We start from the raw sequence: 20,451 nt of genomic DNA, 5'->3' as shown, positions 1-20,451 counted from the left end.
ATGACCCATGGCAAGTCCCTTACCTGCTATCTGTCTCAGTTTCTTCATCTGTAAAATGGATAGTAATAACATTTACATCCCAGGGTTGTAATTGTAAAGTGCTCCGCACAGTTCCTGGCCCACAGTAGGTGCTATATAAATGTGAACTATTCTTCTTCTTCCCAGATTCATTCCTAACCTCTCCCCTAAGCTCCAACCCTGCAGCCTCAACTGCTTTCTGAACATCATGAATTGGATGTGCCATGCACATCTCAAATGCAACATGTCCATAACAAAATTCATTTTCTTTCTCCTCAAACTCTCCTTTCCAGCTTCCCTATTACTGTTGGGGAATCACCAACCTCCCAGGAATCCAACCTTCAACTTCATCCTCAACTACTCACTTATACTCACACCACCCTCCCCCCATCCAATCTATTGTCAATTCATACCTTCTAACTCCATAACATAGCTAGCATGTTCTCTTCTCTCCATGCACATAGCCACTTCTCACCTCATCACCTGACAGATGCAATATCCTTCTAACTGTTCCCCTTGGCTCAAGTTTCTCCCCATTCCAATCCATTATCCACTGAGTTAGCAAGGAGATTCTTATGATGCTATCACACCCTCCCTCCAACCAGGTAATCTGTATTCTCTTCTTCAACATCATATAAATATTTACGTATATGCTACATCTAAAAGCAGAGTCCATGTTGACCATATCTTTCCCACAATTCGTCAGTGTTTTATGTGTACAAAACATATATAATAGGCACATAATACATGTTTGTCAAATTGAATTGAAGCTTCAAGCTATCTTCAGATGTAAGTATACTATTTAAGACTTCATTTAAGTGACAGATAAAAATTTTCAACAGAACAGGGCCAAGTACAGAGACCTGGGGCATCCTATTATCTATCTGTCTATATGGCTATCTATCTATCTATCTATCTATCTATCTATCTATCTATCTATCTATCTATCTATCTATCTATCTATATGCCTGTCTATCTATCTATCTATCTATCTATCTATCTATCTATCTATCTATCTATCTATCTATCTGTCTGTCTGTCTGTCTGTCTGTCTGTCTGTCTGTCTGTCTGTCTGTCTGTCTATCTATCTATCCATCCATCCATCCATCCATCCATCCATTCATCCATCCATCCATCAAGGTTCACAGGGATCTGCTTTTTGAGGCTGGTGTTATGGCTGTTGTGAACTAATGGAATTAATTATTAATTTCTGGGGAAGCAGTTTCTTGTAAGCCTTTTAAAATATCATCTGCCTGAGAAACCATAGCTATACTCTTGCCTAGAGGCAGGGGGCAGAACTAAATGACCTTTCAAGGTCCTTCTCCTTGTAAGATTCTCTGGTCACGTCCAGATTTTCTAAAAGGGCATTTTTCTATATTTATCAACTTCTTATGCTGTTTTCTTTGAACACTAACTTCAAGCTCTTTACAGCCAATGGATTTGTGATTTTTGACATTTGGGAATATGCTTGATCCTTAGGACACAAGCAGCCTATTTACTGTGAAAAGAAGTGAGGTATGTGTACATGACTGTTAGTTCAATTAAATAAGCATTTGTTAAATCTCTATGTGTCAGGCACTGTGCAGGGTGCTAAGCAGAAAACAGTCTCTACGTCAAGATACTATTAGGAAAATATACACAAATTAATTCATGGAAAAGAGGGCACTAACAATTAGGGAGAGTAAAAGTGGAACCTCAGGAAGAAGGAGCTCTTCATAGAAGCCTTGAAGGGATTCTTAGGGGCACAAGTGAGGAGAGAGGGCATTTCAGGCATGGGAGACAGTCTAGGCACAGCTGTGGGAGATGGAATGTCATGTGCGGGGAAGAACAAACATGCTAGGCTGGGAGAAGTATTGAATGTGTGGAGGAGAGTAATGCATGACAATCAATCAATCAATTAATGTGCCAGGCACTGTGAAAAGCACTAGGGATACAAAAAGAGGTAAAAGTTAGTCACTACCCTCAAGGAGCTTATAATGGAATGGGGGAGATGACATGTAAACGTGTGTGTATGTGTGTGTGTGTGTGTGTGTGTGTGTGTGTGTGTGTGTAGAAAGCAAGCTATATACAAGATAAATAGGAAATAATGAAAGGAAAGCACTGGAATTAAGAGATTAGGGAAAGCTTCCTGCAGAAGGTAGGATTTTAGTTGGGACTTAAAGGAAGCCAGGGAGGTTACTAGTGGGGGAGAAGGGAGAACATTACAGGCATGGGAGACAAAGAAAATACCCAGGTCCAAGAAAAAAAGCGTCTTGTTCTTGAAACATCCAGGAGGCTAGTAGCGTCACTAGAGCAAAGATGTGTAAGATAGGGGGTAAGGTGTAAGAAGACTGGAAATGTAGGAGGGGGTTAGCCTTCTAAAGGCTTTAAATGCCAAATGGAGGAATTTTCATTTTGTTGTGAAGACAAAGGGAAACACTGCAACTTTTTTTAAGCAAAGAAGTAACATAGTTGTACCTGTGTTTTTAGAAACACCAACTTAATACTGACAATTTAATTTTGTTCTCTCTTTTAAAAAATCAGATTAACTAATCTATTTTATTTTATTAACCAGTTCTAGTTAGGAAGATCAATTTAACAGTTCTGTGGAGGGATAGGGAAGAGATCAAATACTAGGAGACCAGTTAGCAATCTATTGCTGGACTCCTAATGAGACATGAACTAGATTAGTGAATTGGACTACGATGGTAGCCATACAAATAAAGAGAAAGGGACATATGTGAGAGATATTGTAGAGGACGAACTGAGAAGGCTTACCGATTAGATATGAGGGGTGAGAGAAAAAAGAGTTGATAATGACTCCAAGGTTGTGGACTTGGGTGACTGGAAGGATGGTGGTGATCTCAATACGAAAGGCAGGAAGAGAGGAAGATTTGAGGGGAAAGATGGCATGAGCTCCGTTTTAGAAGTGCTGTGTTTGAGAAGCTTAGGGTATATTCATTTGGAGATGTCCAACAGGCAGTGAGTGATGTGGAACTGAAGTTCAGGAGAGAGACTAGGGGGCTGGATATATGGATTTTAGAGTAATTTGCATAGAGATGATAACTGAACCAAAGGGAGCTGATGAGATAGTACAGAGAGAATAGAGGGCAGTAGTTCTGTGTTTTTTGTTCCGTTACCTCTTGTCAATAAAAATAATGCTTTGTAAACCCCTAAGTTCTCTTTATAATATCTAGCTAACATTTAACTAAAATATTTTGCATAATATTCTGTGATCACTTGTTACTAGTATAATAAAATAATTTTTTTTTTCACTAACCTTTTGGACCATCATCTTGAACTCCCAAAAGGTTTGTGAATCACTAAATGGGAGCCGCTAGTGTAGAGACAGCCCCTAGTGCTACAGTGAATACACCACTGGACCAAGAGCCAGGAAGACTCATTTTCCTGAGTTCAAATTTGGCCTCAGGTACTTGCTAGCTGTGTGACCCTGAGCAAGTCATTTAACCCTGTTTATCTCAGTTTTCTTATCTGTAAAATTAGCTGGCGAAGGAAATGGCAAACCACTCTAGTATCTTTGCCAAGAAAATCTCAGATGGGGTCACAGAGTTGACAGGACAGAGAAACAGCCACAAAGTGAAGAGAGAGGAGAGAGGGGAGGGCCTAGACAGAGTCCTACTTTGCCCCTCCTGCATAGAGGAATGGAAGGTAATTCTTCAAAGCATAGTGAAAAGAAGTACTAGGTACACAGGAAGGGAAGTAGAGTCATGAAAATCCAGGGAGGAACCAATTTCTAGGAAAAGGGGGATAGCCAACAGGGTCAACTGTCAAAGAATAACACTTTTGTGAAGTTAGAATTCCATGAAAATAATATTAATTCAGGTCAACCAGGAGAAAAGGCAATTACGATCTGATAAAAAATCTGAATTATGTAACAGTTATGCAATCAAATACTGCCAAGCTAAGGCACTGACAGTCCTGCTTTAATGGCCTGATAATGCTTGTTTGTAATTAGCACATCAATTGCTCTCATTTAAATAGGTTCTGTTAGGTGTCTAAAACCAATTTAGTATTTTCTTGAGCAGGTCAAACATTCACCATGCAATTTTGTTCATGTTACATAAATTTTTTTAATAGATCATACCCTCAAGGAAAGTGAAAGGATACATTTTGGCCCAGTTCCTGTCTGAATTAGCACAAATTCCGAATTAGTGGGGCCTGAACTAATTAGATTTCATGGTACCATGAAATCTGCCCTCAGAAATCAGCCCATCAGAGACAGTTGGGAAGTCGATGGAGGCTGATGTATATAAAACTTGAGAGAGCAGAAAGGGAAGGGCTGAGTACCTGTCTTGTTTGGTTCACACATTTTAGTCGTTCCTTTCCTAATCAAGGGAGAAAGAAAGGAAAGAAAATGCCAGGAAACCTATCGTGTGTAAATAGGCTCAATACCAAAAAAGCAAGGAAGTGTCGTACTGAGCTTTATGAGGACTCTTTCCAAACCTTCAAAGAGAACAGCAATTCTCTGCATAAAGAGAAAAATGAAAATAGCAAAATTCTGGACAATATAGTCCAGCTACCTGGCAGCCAATTTAGTCAAGTGAATATTTGGCATAATAAACTGCACCCTTGGAGTGTCTGAATACAGCTTCTGTAGGGAGTCGAGGAGAAGAAAAATGGAGAGGCTCTTCGGATTGCTCAGTATTCTCAGGATCTGGGCTGTATATTAACGGCATCACCGGTCTGGGCAAGGGGAGATGTTTTAGTCCCTACTGGCGATGAGATGAGGAGCTAGGTAGCACCAAAAGGACACAGGATGGGACTATGAGACCCAGAGGAGCTCTGCTATCCATGTGACCTTGGCCAAGTTCCTTAATATCTCTGGGGTTCAATTTTTTCATCTGCAGAATAAGGGAGATTAGACTGAAGTGCCTCTCAGCTCCCTTCTAACTCTCAATCTATGATCCTATGATCCCCCTCCCCCTCAGTGTGCAGTCCCTATATCAGCCTTTGCCTCATTTCCTCAGATGACAAAGAAGTCCTATTTTTCCCAACTTTTTCCTCTACATCTGTCTAGACTGCATGGTTTTCAGAGTTAAAAACTTTGATGATGATTATTTCAGAAGAAGGTTGATTGGGCCCATTAGCATTAGTCTGAATTGTTATCAACCATTCTGACAAGGATGCCATCCTGGGATTTGGATAGCTTCCCCAACATCAAACATAGAAACCAAAGGGAACCCATTGGAACATAGGGTATTTTCAGCCCTCTCTCTACTAGAGGGCACTGATTGACTACAGAGAGCAAGGGAATAGGTGGTTAGAGAAATAATATTACAGCCTAATGTGAAGCCAGAAAGGATCACGGCAGCTCAGGAGTCATCTGACTAATCAAAGCGCTTTCAAGCTAAGACGATTTCCTAAAATCAGGAAAGGATTCGGGCTTCTGAGACATAGGAGGGGGTAGTAGAAAGAAAAAACATATGGTTAGGCTTGGGTTATGTTCTCTCACTCACTGAAATCCTCTCAGTGACCCAGATCATGCTGAGCCCAGCTGGAGAAGGTACAAGCCCCAAATGGGAAATGGTGCTTTTTCTACCTGGATTTTCAGAGAGGGTTCCTTGTGAATGAGTGAGGAAAAGTCTAAATCAATTTTAGGGGATTAAAATGGGGACAAAAAAAAAGTGAAATCTCTACCTATTATTCAAGGAAGACAGGCAGAATGTAATCAAGTTAAACCAGAGCGAGGGCTTAGGCAAAACACCCGTTGCAAGGTAATCTGTCTAGCACCATAATTTAACATTTGCAGTGGCTGTTTGGAAAGCAGCACGCAGATTCTATGTGTCTCCTCTGTTGACCTGAAAGTAATTTGTTTAATCTTTCTTGGAGCGAGTGAAATATAACCTGGGGAATTTCAATCCTACCCAAGTAATGAGTTGAAAATTTCCCCAGTGCAAACTCATACTTTTCAGGTTCTGTTTGTGTCTGCAGGCAGTGAATGGCAAGGATGAGAGCCAGGAGGAGGGAAGGAAGAAGCCTTCACAGTCAGTTTAATCCCAAGGCAACATGCGTGGGGGTCTGGTGGGGGCAGGAAGAGATAGGGAAGAAATGTCTGAAAGGGGTGGCTGTAAGAAAATAAAAATTGGGAGGGGGAACGTTTATGGTTTCAGGTAAAAAATTTGTAAGATTGAGACTAGGGAGAAAGGGAGAGAGGAAAATGGAGAGAGAAAAGACAGGGAAGAGAAAAAGAAAGGGGGAAGAAAGGAAAAGCTTGGGAGAGAGTGGAAAAGAGAGACAGAAGAGAAGAGATGATGATACTAAAGAACTGTTTAGGCTGATTTTTCTTCCATTGAATTAACTGGTTATTTTGGCATTTTGCAGAGCTATTCTAAACCAAAACAGTCTGGTTTGACCTTATTTGAGGGCATTTTTAAGACCTACTGGGGATACCATTACCGCTCAAGGATGGTGATGATTTTCTCATTTTAGATTTCTATCACTCTGGGCACCGAGCCATTGGACTTTTTCCATTTCTGGAATGGTCTGAATACTACAAGAGATGTGTACCATTCTCACTACACCCTCTGCAGCAATCTGAAGGGTGGGACAAGGAGACCCATCAGTTAAGAGGTGAGGAGGTGTCAAAGAATGAGCCTGGGATGACATCAGGCTACTATGGTCTGGATTCTAAATACTAGACTATGAGATGTTAGGACAATCACTGTCTTTGTGGCTGACTAGTCATGAATGAATGAATGAATGAATGAAAAGTGTGTTTTAACCCTTTCCTATTATCTAAACAATGGAGATACAAATGGAAAAATGGGAAATTTCCTTTTCTCAAGAAGCCTACATTCTCAAAGGGGCATTCATACAGTGAAAAAGTGGCCAGGGAGGACCACTATTGGTATTATGAATGCAATGAAGACTTTCTCCTCTTCCTTCCCCCAATTAGACTGTGTTCTACACTGGCAAAGCAATGGAGAACCTTGAGGCCATTATCTGGATATATTTAGCCAGGGACCAAGTTTGAAAGCACCAGGGATGGTGAATGAATATTATTTATTAAATACTTAATATGTGCTAAGCACTGGTGATACTGCTGCTAAATCCAAGATGTGACTATAAGTAGCAAGAGTGACTCTATAGGCCATGCACACAAAACTGGTCTCATTTCTTTACAATCAGTCTCAGATAGGTGAGTTCTCCTGTATATAGAATGTGTGTGTGCACATACATTTGTGCTTATACCGGGGTAAAGTTCATAGAAGACAGAAAAGCAAGACCTTGTCCCATTTTCCTGGTTTTTTTTTCCCTCTCTCTCTCTCCATGTTTTCTAGGTCTTATGGCCTGTCATGAGCCAGCTATTGATGTGCACATCTGGCTGCGGATCATGAACTGCACATCTGACTTCTTGTACAACTGACCTTCAGATACTTGTCCATTTCCTAAAACTAGAGCATCTCTTCCTGAAAGACAAACCAACGTAATAAATGTGCCTCTTGCCATGGCCAATAGAGTGAATCCTTATTTCCTTGTCTCAGCCCCCATGCCCATACACAGACCCAGAAGGGCCAACTTGTCTGGCTGTCAGCTTACCTGGAAGCGATGAAAATCTGCTGGCTTGAAGTCATTGGGAGAACAGCCACACCAGTCCACGATATGCTTGTACTGGCATTTGCAACCCAGCTTCCGGTTCCAATTGGTAATACGCAGATTGTTGTCCACCATGGTGTCACAGTGGGGACTGTTTTCCAGGACAGTGTGGAAGAAAGACTGGGAGGAGACACACAAGACAGATTGAGGCCTGACCAATCATTCCTCAACAATGAGGTTTGGGGCAGCAGCTAGAAAGATCATCTTTTAACCTGACCAATTGCTTTCCTTTGGAGAGAAGACCTCTTGTATTCCTATAACAAAGCTCCACTATGGAAGGATCCTCAGGAGGCAACACAGCACAGGCAGATGGCAGCATCAGAGTCCATTTGATTCTCACATGTGCACCCTGCCTTATAAGACCTTCAGCCAAGAGAAGATTCTGCATATTCAAGTCTTAACTGTTCAGCAAGTCTTAACTGCTCAGCAATACTTAAGTGAGCACACGTCAATGTGTTCCCATCTGTGTGTGTGTGTGTGTGTGTGTGTGTGTGTGTGTGTGTGTGTGTGTGTGTGTGTGTGTGTAAACTCAGATTGGGAGAGGCAATGTGTCATAGTAGATGGGTCTGAGTCAGAAAGGTCTATGCTTGAATCTTACTTCAAATACTTATGAGATAGGTGACCTTAGACAAGTTAACCTCTCTGAACCTCAGTTTCCTCATGTACAAAATGAGGTTCATAACTGTAGCACTTAGATTATGTGGAGTAAATGAAAAAATTATAAAGCTGTCTGCAAACTTTTAAGGTGCTATACCTTCTGCCATAACAAGGTCATAACGTGCTATTACCTCACATGCCAGTTATTTTTATTGGTATTGTGAATGCAACAAAGACTTTCTCCTCTTCCTTCCCCCAGTTAGACTGTGTTCTACACTGGCAAAGCAAAGGAGAACCCTGAGGCAATTATCTGAATAAATTTAGCCAGAGACCAAACGTACTTTTGAGTCCCAAATCATTCTTATGCAACTGCTTGATGCTCTATTTATATTTGGGTAGTGTCACAGATGAGAACAAAAAGAAAAGGATTATTCTGAAGACACCCTACTATCACTGGCTTTAACTTTCCATTTCGGCGCCAAGCATGATCTGTGGAAGGTACAGGAGATAAGGGGCTCAGTGATAGGGTAGGGAAGTTGAAATGCACATGGGGCATCTCAAGCAGAGATTCAGTTTTGCTGCATACTTGTTTAGAAGAGGGGCTAGCCTTTCTTTAAAAGAACAAAAAACTTGAAAATGGTCTATCAATAAGCAGCGTACGATCAGGTCTGACTCTCTCTGCCATTGCCTGACCTTCCTTTAATGTTAAATGACAGGTCAGTGAATTTGGATTTTATGCTCGGATTGTCTATAAACCCATAGAGCCACAAACTCTTATTGAAGCAATGGAAAAAAACTACCCAATTATCCTCTGCCCTGTGTCCTTTCATAATGATGCAGAAATTCCCTGCAAGATAATGGATAAAAAGGTTATCGGAGTTGAGAGAAAAGGTGATTTTAGCTGAAATAGCATTAAAAGCAGATTACTTAACATGTGTGCTGAATAACAATAATAATTTTTTTTTAAAGGCTCATTATGACAGGCACCATATTTCCCCTGAATGACAAAAAGCCAGTTGTCCCCAGACCAAACTCATCATTCTCCCAGAAAACTCAGGGCTGGTGGCCAAGAGGCTCTGAAATCATTAAAAGATACTCATCGAGTTAAACACAGAACAGGAAGGCAGCTGAATGGGGTGGAGTAGGGGAAGATGGTCACCTGACCCTTCCTGGGAGGCTGCCATTTCGCTCAACAGAAACAGAGGTTGTTCCAGAGTTTTAGGGTATAAAATTGAGGCAATAGAATTTTGAGATCTATGGGGCAATTTAACAATCTCTTAGCACAGCTTTGAAAGAGGAAGCTCTTTCAAAATATAATATTATATAGATAATATTGAATTATATAGATAATATTAAAAATAGCTGCCAATTGTAGAACACTTGAAAGTTTACAAATCACAGTATATGTTACTTCATTTGAAACTCATAACAATTTATGCTATGAGGTAAAGACTACAGATATTATCATCCCCATTTTACAGATGAGAAAACTGACACATAGCTAAAATGTTTGAAGTAATATTTGGATCCACATCTTCCTGACTTTATCTTTAGACTCTATTGGTTAGACTACATTGCCTCCCAGACTGAGGCTGGATGTCCATTTTGTACCTAGGTGGAGCAGTAGGTGGGTTTGGAATCAGGAAGACCTGAGTTCAAATCCAGATTCAGACACTTAGGGGCTGTTACCCTGGGCAACTCAATTAATGTTTGTCTGCCTCAATTTCCTAAACTTTAAAATGGGGATAATATGAGCACCTGTCTCTCAGAGTTGTGGTAAGGATCAAATGAGATAATACTTGTAAAGCACTTAGCACTGTGTCTGGCAGGCACTATATAAGTACTTATTTCCTGCCTTCTTCCTTTGCTACCCACATGGCACCACAACATGGAATCAAGCACTTCTAGGCTTGGGGTAAGCATGTCTTTCATTCAAGGTGGCATCAATGACTACTGCTCTCAAAATAGTTGTCTATAGTAATCGTTTTGAAGGATTACTGAATTTTTCACTTTTCATCTGGACTTTTGATATCCAATTTTCAGAACTAAAAGTTCTTCACTTTTCCTGAACCTCCAATGAAAGGAATCAAGTATCTACCTCAGCAGGAAGCAAGGTGTAAGAGTAGAACCGCTTCATCTTGGTCACCAGGTCATCATTGGAGAAGGTCACATATTCCACAAACTTTCGGTTCAGCAGGAACCAATCAGAGCCTCCATCTACTGTGATGCCTTCAGGGATCTTCCGGTCACCCAAGCGCCACATGTGAGTGTCACACTCTAAGAAGAGGCGGTCCAGTCCTTGTTTTCGAATAAACCTGGGAGAGATAAAGAAAGCAGTCACAATCATGCCAACTGAAAGGGGGCTGTGCTCAGAGCCTGAAATAAAATAACAACAGTGAGCTTGTATTTCTATTTTTGAGGTAGAATAGAATGGTGGTTTGAGAGCTCGCTTCAGAATCAAGAAGATCTGTATTCGAGTCCTGTCTCTGACACATAATGACTGTATGACCATGAGCAACTCATTTAAACTTTTAGTGCTTTAGGCAACTCTCTAAGACTATAAAATATATGGGAAATGTAGCATAATAAAAAAAAATCATTGTAATAAATGGTAGATGCTAAATGAATGAAACAATCAGCAAAGGCTCTAGGAAATGTGAAAAAAGATCATTTCTGTCTGGGTCATCATAGAAAGATTTAGGAAGGAAACTAAATTCACAAAGTCTTTGAGTAAAGAAACTATTCCCAATAGGAAAGAAGATATTACTAACTTATACCCCAGATGTTGTCATATGCTCAGTATCTTTTTTTAAATCTCCCCTTTAATCTAGACCTAAATGTAGCACTGTTCAGGAAGCACTCATTGTCTTTCCCGACCACTATTATCCATCCTTGCTTTGACTCTCAGGATTCTCTGAATCTTGCCCTCATTCTCCTGCCTACTCACAGATACAAACCCTTTGGAAGAAAGGTTTATTTTAAAGAATTCCACCAATAATTAGGGGAAGAAGATGAGGTAAAACCAATTTATGAAGTTCAGAATTTTTGAGCTGCAAAACTTGGAAATCTTATCTTAAGATGGCCTTAATCTAAATATAAATAACTTGTACAACCTCCTGGGGGCTCATTCACCCCTGTGTCCATCTATCAACCAACTTGATTCGAGCATAGTGATGTCATTTTGGTCCTCTTCGAGAATGAAGGACAACAACCAACCAACCTATCTAACTACCTACCTTGCTATGTGGCCATGCACTAGGAATCCTCTAGACATACTAGTCGGTGCATGACCAGCCAGGGCTGAAATCCATTTTCTTTTCTCTTTGGCTTCATGATGAGTTTCCTCATTAAATTTCAGAATCAAGGGGATTTAGGAGCCATTTCTTAGCCCTTAGCTCAGTTGCAGATCTGAGGAATCCTGACGTTGGCTAAGCCCAATTCCACATAGAGACTCAGACACTTAGAATGGAATGGGATCTCTGAAGTGATCAGGTCACCAGCATGGAAGGAGGGATGAAACCTCAGTAGTATATTTGTTTACATTTGTCCCAGACCAGTAGCAGACTCTGCCTGGCTCTTTGTACTTAGTTGGAAGTCAGAGTTCATTATCTCATTTGCTTTTTAATTAGCAGCAATAAGGAAAGGGTCATCTTCTTCTCATCTAGCTAAAAATAACAGAAGGGACATACCAAAAAGGGGAAATCATGATTAAAGATGCAAAGAATAAAAAATGAAATGTCTTTGGGGGACTGAGGTTGGTGGGGTTCTCAGTCAGTCTGCAAGGTGATACCATAGCCCTTGCCTTCTGAATTCCAGAACACAGCCTCACATCAGCGTTTGCTTACATTACTCATAAAGAGTTCATGGCAAATCCCAACTGGGCCAGTCCAGACATTCATTGGCATAAATGGTATAGCTTGATCAATCAAAGGACAAGTATCTTTAAGTACCTTCTATGCCAGGCACTGGGGATGCAAATATATAAAGATGGGGCAAACACAATTTCCTATGCTGTCAATAGGGAAACTGAAGTCCAGAGAAGATGATTGACCCAGCACCACAAAGCAAGCCACAGCTAGAATTAGAACTCAGTTATTAACTGCTTGGTCTTTGTTCTATCCACTAGGTTTCCTATCTGGTAGATTCCCTCTAAAAAGTCATCTCTGCTTGTTAACCAAATGAGCCCTAACTACAAGATGACTCAATAAATGTTTTTCACTGCATTTCCTTGTAATAAAAACCATGGGATGTATTCTCCTTTTCATCTGGTACTTTTTAAGAAGCAGTCACTGATTTTGGTAAGACAAAATTATAACTTTATTTTGACTGGTATCTAATTATACAATGATATGGCCAATGATATTTCCCCCATTCCTGACATTTATAATTAAAGACAAAATATAATTTATTAACTCAAAATAGTACTTGTCTACAGAATAAACAGAAGAGAAGAAAGAAACGCAGGTAAGAAGGTTTGTGAAGTTATTCTTTCCATGAATCAGCATCTAATTTCATGTTCCATTATAAGGGATAATAGCAGTCTTGCAATTTTAATGCGCTGTCCTAGACCATAATATTCAAATACAATATTTATGCAGTAATCTAGAAAATGAAATATTCATGGGGTTGGCAGATTGGTTGCTGTATTTACTTCATTCAAAAATAATAAGCTGCAAATGCACATTTTGGTTAATTATGAGTAAATAGCCCGAACCAATTACCCATGTCTTAGAAAACTTCTCAGGGAGACAGAGGACAATCGCCAATGACAGCTCCCAGACCTAGGGCCTGGGTTTTGTGCTTTGGAGAAAGCAATCAAACACTCTGATGAAAACTTTTGGTACTTATCTAATGGTAGCCCCAAATTAGCCAGTTGGTTAACTAACCAACCAATCAACCAACCAACATGTTTAGGATTGTCTATATTTATTTGCTGAAAATAGCTGATTCTATCTCTGATTTGGGGGGGGGGGGGCAAAGGTGCATAAAAAGTCATCATAATGTCTTGGGAAGAGTAGTGACTGATTCAGGAACCAGAAAACCCAGGATCTGAGACCGGCTGTACCATTTACAAGCATTGTGGTTAAGCTACCTCATCTCTAACATGGAGATAGTAATCCTTGTTATGTCTCAGGTCTGATCAGGTCAGTTCAGTTTAATTCATTTCAATATAATTCAATTTTAAAAAAATTATTAACTACCTATGTGTGTTTACGGCAACTGCTAGGTGATTCTATAGAAAAAGGAAAATTAGTCCTTACCCTCAAGGACTTTCTATTGGGAATTTTTAAGATCCTTTCCAGTTCTATCAATGACTGGAATGGAGACTATATGAAGATTCTTAAAAATCCTATTTGTAGGTATGGTAATCATTTTATTTTGTAGATTCATAGAAAATGAAAAAGGGGGCCAGGAAAGGTACTTAAAATAAAGCCAATCTGATTTTAGAAACAAGCTAGGAAAAAACCAAACAGTTTTAAAAAATTTAAACGTGGCAGAATTGTGAATTGATGATGAGCACTTGACAGATACAGCTGATACTTTATGTAAATAATTATGTAAAATAATTATGCAAATCCCTTGAAAAAAAGGGAAAAGAATTCTGAAAATCATCATTTGGTGTGGGATGGAGAATGGGAGTTAAGCAGCCTTAAGCAGTTTTTGGCACCTCTCACTGGGCTACTTGATGGAGGGGCAGTTGAGTCAACAGGTGCAGGTACTGATTTCCTGCCCATGCAGAAGATGGGCAGTGAGGTAGCACAATGGAGAGAGGGCTGGGCCTAGAGTCAGGAAGACTCAACTTTATGACAAAAGAAAATTCTATTAGAGTAGGTTCTCCTTCTCTCTTTTTTTTTCTTACATTTTCACCTTAGTCATGTTGAATAGAAGAATTAAAATAAATGGGAGAAACCATAAAACATAACAAAACATAATACAAAAGTAAATGGTCTGCTACATTCTGCGATTAAATTCCATAGTTCTTTCTCTGGATGTGGAAGGCATTTTGCCCCAAAAGTCAACTGGGAATTTTTTAGGTCCTTGCATTGCTGTGAAGGGCTAAGTCTACCAGAAAAATTCCTCACACACTGTGGTTGTTATGGTGTACAAAGTTCTCCTGGTTCTGCATCTTTCACTCAGCATCAGTTCATATAAATCCTTCAAGGCCTCTCTGAAGTCTTCCTGTTCATCATTTCTTATAGCACAATAGAATTCCATTACAATCATATACCACATCTTGTTCAGCCATTCCCCAGATGATGGGCATCCCCTTGATTTCCAGTTTTTGGTCACCACAAAGAGTGCTGCTATAAATATTTTTGTACATGTGGGACCTTTTCCCGTTTTTATGATCTCTTTGGGATCCAGTTCTAGAAGCTGCATTGCTGGGTCAAAGGGTATGCACATTTTTGTCGCCCTTTGGGCATAGTTCCAAATTGCTTTCCAGAATGGTTGGATCAGTTCACAGCTCCACCAGCAATGAATTAGTGTTCCAACTCTCCCACTTCTCTTTCTCTACATGACAGATTCCTCTTCTTCCATGCTTCAGAGTAAATGGTTTCCAGAGTTACTGTGGCAAATACATAGATACATACATATACATATACATCTCCAGGAGGATATACATGGTATAGTGGATAGAGCACCGGGTCTAGAGTCAGGAGGACCTGAGTTCAAATCTGACCTTACACTCTAGCTGTATGACCCTGGGTAAGTCACTTAACTCTTTTCCTCAGTTTCCCCATCTGTAAAATGAGCTGGAGAAGGAAACAGCAAACCATTCCAGCATCTTTGCCAAGAAAACCCCAAATGGGGTCATAAAAAGTCAGACATGACTAATCATTCTATAATCATCAGTTCCTTCTATCAAGGTTTGCACAACAATTGGAATAGGTCACACCTGTCGATCATAGATCTAGAGTAGGGAGAGATCTTAGAGATTACTTTGATCAACTCTCTCTCTCTCTCTCTCTCTCTCTCTCTTTCTCTCTCTCTCTCTCTCTCTCTCTCTCTCTGCAAATGAGGAAATTAAGGTTAAGTGATTTGCCCTAGGTCATCCAAGTCCTAAGTGGCAGAGATGAATTCTTACTCAAGCACCTTTTGATTTTTAACCCTGCAAGTAATCTTTCTACTTTGTTCTTAAGTATCTGATTCCTAAGCATGCTGTTAGCACAGGGAACTAGGGCAATGTGTGTATATGTTCCAGAGTGGGGCTGGGATCTTCTGTTCATACTGCTTTGACTATCATGAATACATTTCCAGTTTTTTGGGGTAGATAAGGGAGGGAATAGCATGGCTCATTGTTTTGGTAATGATTATATAACTAGATATAAGGTCCTTGAGGTCAGGAACTTTTTTCTTCCTGCCTGCCTTCCCTCTAATTTCTATCACAGAATTCTGCACAAAGTGCGTACTTGGGAAGAAAAAGGTTTTTTGGTTTTTTTTAAATCCTGCTTTTTCAGATTCCATTTACAGAGTGCCTTGGACATATCTCATTCAGTTAAACAAGCATTTTTAAGCACCTACTATGTGCACATGCATGGTAATGTGTTGTTCAGTCTTTTTTAGTTGTGTCCAACTCTGTGACTTTATTTTGGGGTTTTCTTGGTAAAGATACTGGAGTGCTTAACTATTTCCTTCTCCAGATCATTTTACAGACGAGGAAACTGAGGTAAACAGAGTGAAGTGACTTGCCCAGATTACACAGCTGGTAAGTCTCTGAGGTAAAATTTGAACTCAGATCTTCCTGACTTCAGGCCCAACACTGAGTCACCTAGATGCCTTTAGGCACTGGGGGCAAAAAAGAACCAATTCCTGCCCTCAAGGAGCTTCCAAACATACTGTTTCAGGAGACAGAGGAAGATGTTGATAAAAGTTTGTTTAATGATTTTCACAGCTTCTGGGAATTATCATTTGGTCATAGGTTTTTTGCTCTTCTCATTTTCAGAAAGTCCCTTTCTTGTCCTTTAATCCTCTACTTTATGAACTCTTAAGCTTTAATAAAAATTCTCTTGTCATTTAAAAAATATCTAGCAAATAGGCCCTCCTCACGCCATTCAATAGCTCTGAGGATCTAATCCCTTTTTACTTGCTGCCACACCCTACTCTTTCCCCATGACTACTCTCTGTCAAACAAATAAAGCAAGAAAAGGGGAGAGGGAGTTTTTAGAGAATAAAACAGCACCTACTTGTTCTTGCAAGATTAGCCAGGATGTCCCTTGGCCCAAAAGACAACTGGAATCAAGAAAAGTACTGAATTAAAAGTTCCTGTTGTCTCAAAAGAGGCTGGGTAAAGAGAAGAAAGAAAAAATTGAGAGAGAAGGAATTGATGTACAGAGGCCTTCCCCTAGGATCTGCTGACGAATGCTATCTCGGAACAGTCTTCACAAGGTCAAAAAATGAATTATTTTGGTTCAGCTTTCTGGGACTCTGAAGGAAATGTTATAAATATCATCTCAATTAAGGACTGAACTTTCTAAAAGAAATTCTTTAAGCTTTCCTACATTAGCATAATTTAGAAGAAAATTACAAGTTGTAAAAATGGCATCCAGCTCCTCCTTTCATGGTACTTCCCAGATGTAACAAATCTGCTCAAATCAGGAGACAATGCAAATCGAAATAAATGAGATGATACAGATTTATCCCTATGGGGCAAGGTATGGACGTAGAAAATAGCTCTTGGTATAGGAAATTCCTTCTTTTTATCCTTGAAAGAACTTTGGGGTCATAGTAATCCACAGAATAATTTTACTTCATGTCCATTCCCAGGCAGACTAGGTGTATATGCCTTTATGTTCAAACAACAGATAAAGTCTTGGACTCAGTGATCAGCAACACTTCAGTGTAAATTCTGGACTCAGTGATCAGCAATACTTCAGTGTAAATTCAGCTTGAGACTAGCTGTGTGACCCTGGGCCAATCAATCGCTATTTGCTTTAGTTTCCTCAGTTGTGAGATGAGGAACAGAACAGCACTTATTTTCCAGGGTTGTTGTGAGAATAAAATGAGAATATTTGTAGAGTGCTTTGCAAACCTTAAAGCACCATAGAAATGCTAGTTATCATTATTAATTATCTAGAAGACTGATATATTAAAAGTGAGAATTGTACTGGGTATTATCGACACAGAAGATTTCACACAATGTTAGAACTAGAAGACCCAAGATATTATCTAATCCAGTTTTCTTCATGTTATAAAAATTTTAAGAAACTGAGGTTGGTTAGTTGAAACTGGGACAAGGTCTAGGTCTTCTGATTTTCAGACCTTTGGACCACTATTCTGTTTACCACACCAAGATAATCATGGTGGGGAGAAACCTCAGTACTTTGGGAGTACTTAGTACTCTCTTATTGGCATAGGTATTCACAGAAACACATAAGGGATCAATGCTTGAAGGGCTCTCAAAGGTCATACAGTTGGTTCAAACCTGAAGAAGAATTGCACCTAAAGCCCAGTGAGTGCTCAGCCATCTAGCCTCTGACGACCTCTAGTTAATGGGAGCCTATTCCATTTCATCCTTTAGTCATTCAGTTTTGTCTGATTCTTCCTGACCCCATAGACTATACTGTCCATTGAGTTTTCTTGCCAAAGATACTAGAGTGGTTTGCCATTTCTTTCTCTAGTGGAGTAATACAAACAGAGGTTAAGTGACTTGCTCAGGGTCACACAGCTAATAATTGTCTGAAGCTAGATTTGAAGTCAAATTTTCTTAACTTCAGGCCAAGCGCTTTACCCACTGGGCCACCCAGTTGCCTCCATTTTTTATACTCTTTGAATTGTTAGGATTTTTCTTCTTTATACTGAGTCAAATTTTGCCTTTACAACTTTTCTCCATTACACCCCAATCTGTTCTCAATCAAAAAGGCTTCAATAAGACAACTTTTCAAATACATGAAGACAGCTCAAACCTTGCTCCCTCCCAAACAGTCTTCCTTTTCCCAAGCTAAACATACCCTTTAGGAATTCTTATAGGGAATGGTTTATAGTACTCTCCACTTATATGTACTCAAATCCTACGAATAAACTCCATTTATCAGGATCTTTCTTAAAATGTTGCACTTAGAACTGAATATAGTGCTTCATTTAGTATGCCCAGGGCCAAGTACAGTGGAATTTTATCACCTCCTTTATCCTGGATACATTTCCTACCCACCCCTACCCCGCAAGGCCAGATTAGGGGTCAGCCTGCCCAGGCAGCCAGCAAGCTAAGCATTACTTTTTTTTTCAAAATACAATAAAACATTATCTAAAAATGTAAAACTTTGTGTAGTGGACCATAATTTACCCACTCCTGGTTGACTTGTGATTTCAATAGTGTAGCAAGTTCCTGAGTAAGAAAATTGTCTAACAATGAGTATTACATATTGTTCTATTACTTAGAGTCTTAAGAGTTTTCACACTGATCAACCTGACCAGGTCACACAGACTGTATGTGTCAGAGAACTTGAACCCAGATTATCCTCAACCTCAAGCAGCCTAAATGTGAATGGGCTCTTTTGGCTGCCATATCACATGTGACTGATATTGAATATGTAATCCACTAAACTCACCATGTATTTTTCTATGAACCTCTGTGTTTTTTCCCCCATTCTTGTCTTGTATTTATGCATTTTTTTTTTTACCTCAAGTACATTTATCTTCCTTAAATTACCATTAGCTGTTATCTCCTTGAGGGGAGGGAACATCTTTTGTATCCTCAGCATTTAACATTGTGCCTAACACATAGTAGGCATTTAATTTGGCTTATTTGACTGACTGATAAAATTTCCTATCAGATTTGGCCTGCTGTTCAAATCTGTCAAACTCTTTCTGGATTCTGTCTTTAATCCAGCATGTCTAGCTGTTCCTCTCAGCATTGTTATCTGGAAATTTAATAAGCTTGACATCTATGTCTTCACCTCAGTTGCTGATAAAAATATTGATCAGTACAGAGCCAAAGACAGATTTACTAGGGGGCCTCTAATAGAGACTAAGTCTGGTTATTCAGCCAGTTCCAGATACACTCAACTGTACTATCTAGCTCCATTTTTTCATTCTGCCCCCAAGAATATCAAGAGAAACTCTGTCAAATATCTTGCTAAAAATCGAAGTATCTATCTGTGGTCCTAATCTACCAATTTAGAACAGCTGCTGAAAAAGGCAATTAAATTACTTTATTGCAACATGTTTCTTCATGACCAAATGGTATGTCAATGATCACCACTTCCCCTTCTAAGTGTTAACAATCAATCCCCTTAATAATGCATCTTTGAATATTTCCAGGAATTAAAGTTGCATTCACTGGCTATAGTTTAGACATTCCACCTTCCCTGTTTTGAAAACTGGGATGTTCGCACTTTTCTAGTCTTGGGGCCCCTCTCCAGTTGTGTGTGAGTTTCCAGAAACCAACGATATCAGCTCAGAAATCGAATGAGCTGGTTCCTTCAGCACCCAGGGACGTAATTTTTCTAAGACTGGTGACCTAACATACAATAACTCTGTATCTTCTGAGCAGAGGGTTACCAATAGCTACCCTTTCATTATGATGGAGGATCACTGGGTCTTATCTGCCTTGCCACTGCACCCTAATGACTACTTGAATTTACCATCTGCCTTTTGTCTGTGCTCCCCAGGTTCTCAGGTATTGTTATATGCCTTGTCACTGAACTCTAAGGATGCCTGAGCCTTGTTATATGTCCTGTAACTGAACAGTATAAGGACTGTTTCTCTTTTCTATTTCTATCGACAGTTCTTAGCATCGTGCTTGGCCTCTACGAAGTGTTTAATAAATGCTTTTTTATTCATTCATCTATTCATATATTTATCCATTCAAGTAGATGTTTTTTGTGAATTTTCTAGGCGCAAAAAATATGAGCACATGATTATAGCATTCTGGCTATGAACCTCTCCAAATTAAGGTAGGTGGCCTTAGATAACAGACACAGTCCATCCCTGGGTTTGTACCAGAAGCCTTCCCAGCTTGGCGGAACCTGCCAGGGCTTGCTGGGAGCCCTCTGGCAAAAGTTACCTCCAAGCTATGATAAGACAGCAGACTTTATGATAAAAACCATGCTTGTCTCTTTCCGACTCACCAAGTGCTGTTGAGATTCCTCAGCCTCTCCAACACACCAGTGTGTACACATGGCAGTAGGACTAGGGGGGAGAGAAGCTTTGTTTACTTGGTTCAATGGGTGGCAACAGGCCAGACAGTATTGGGTCTACTTAGTAATGGAGAGGCAGATGCCCCTCACCACATTGTTCCTC

The 20,451-nt window shown here is 39.8% G+C and overlaps 1 protein-coding gene across 1 annotated transcript in view; it reads right to left on the bottom strand.

Annotated features, from left to right (window-relative positions):
* XYLT1 (xylosyltransferase 1) overlaps nt 1–20,451 on the bottom strand; it is a 422,682-nt gene that overhangs the window by 41,474 nt on the left and 360,757 nt on the right. Inside the window, exons 7-8 of the mRNA XM_072598097.1 lie at nt 10,310–10,526; nt 7,558–7,734 (exon numbers count right to left, since the gene is read on the bottom strand). Coding sequence (XP_072454198.1) covers nt 7,558–7,734; nt 10,310–10,526 — 394 coding nt within the window. The remainder of the gene's footprint in view (nt 1–7,557; nt 7,735–10,309; nt 10,527–20,451) is intronic.

Source organism: Notamacropus eugenii, chromosome 3 (assembly GCF_028372415.1).
Source record: "Notamacropus eugenii isolate mMacEug1 chromosome 3, mMacEug1.pri_v2, whole genome shotgun sequence".
In the NCBI taxonomy this organism is placed as follows: Eukaryota; Metazoa; Chordata; class Mammalia; order Diprotodontia; family Macropodidae; genus Notamacropus; species Notamacropus eugenii.
This window is presented reverse-complemented; position numbering and strand designations above follow the sequence as displayed.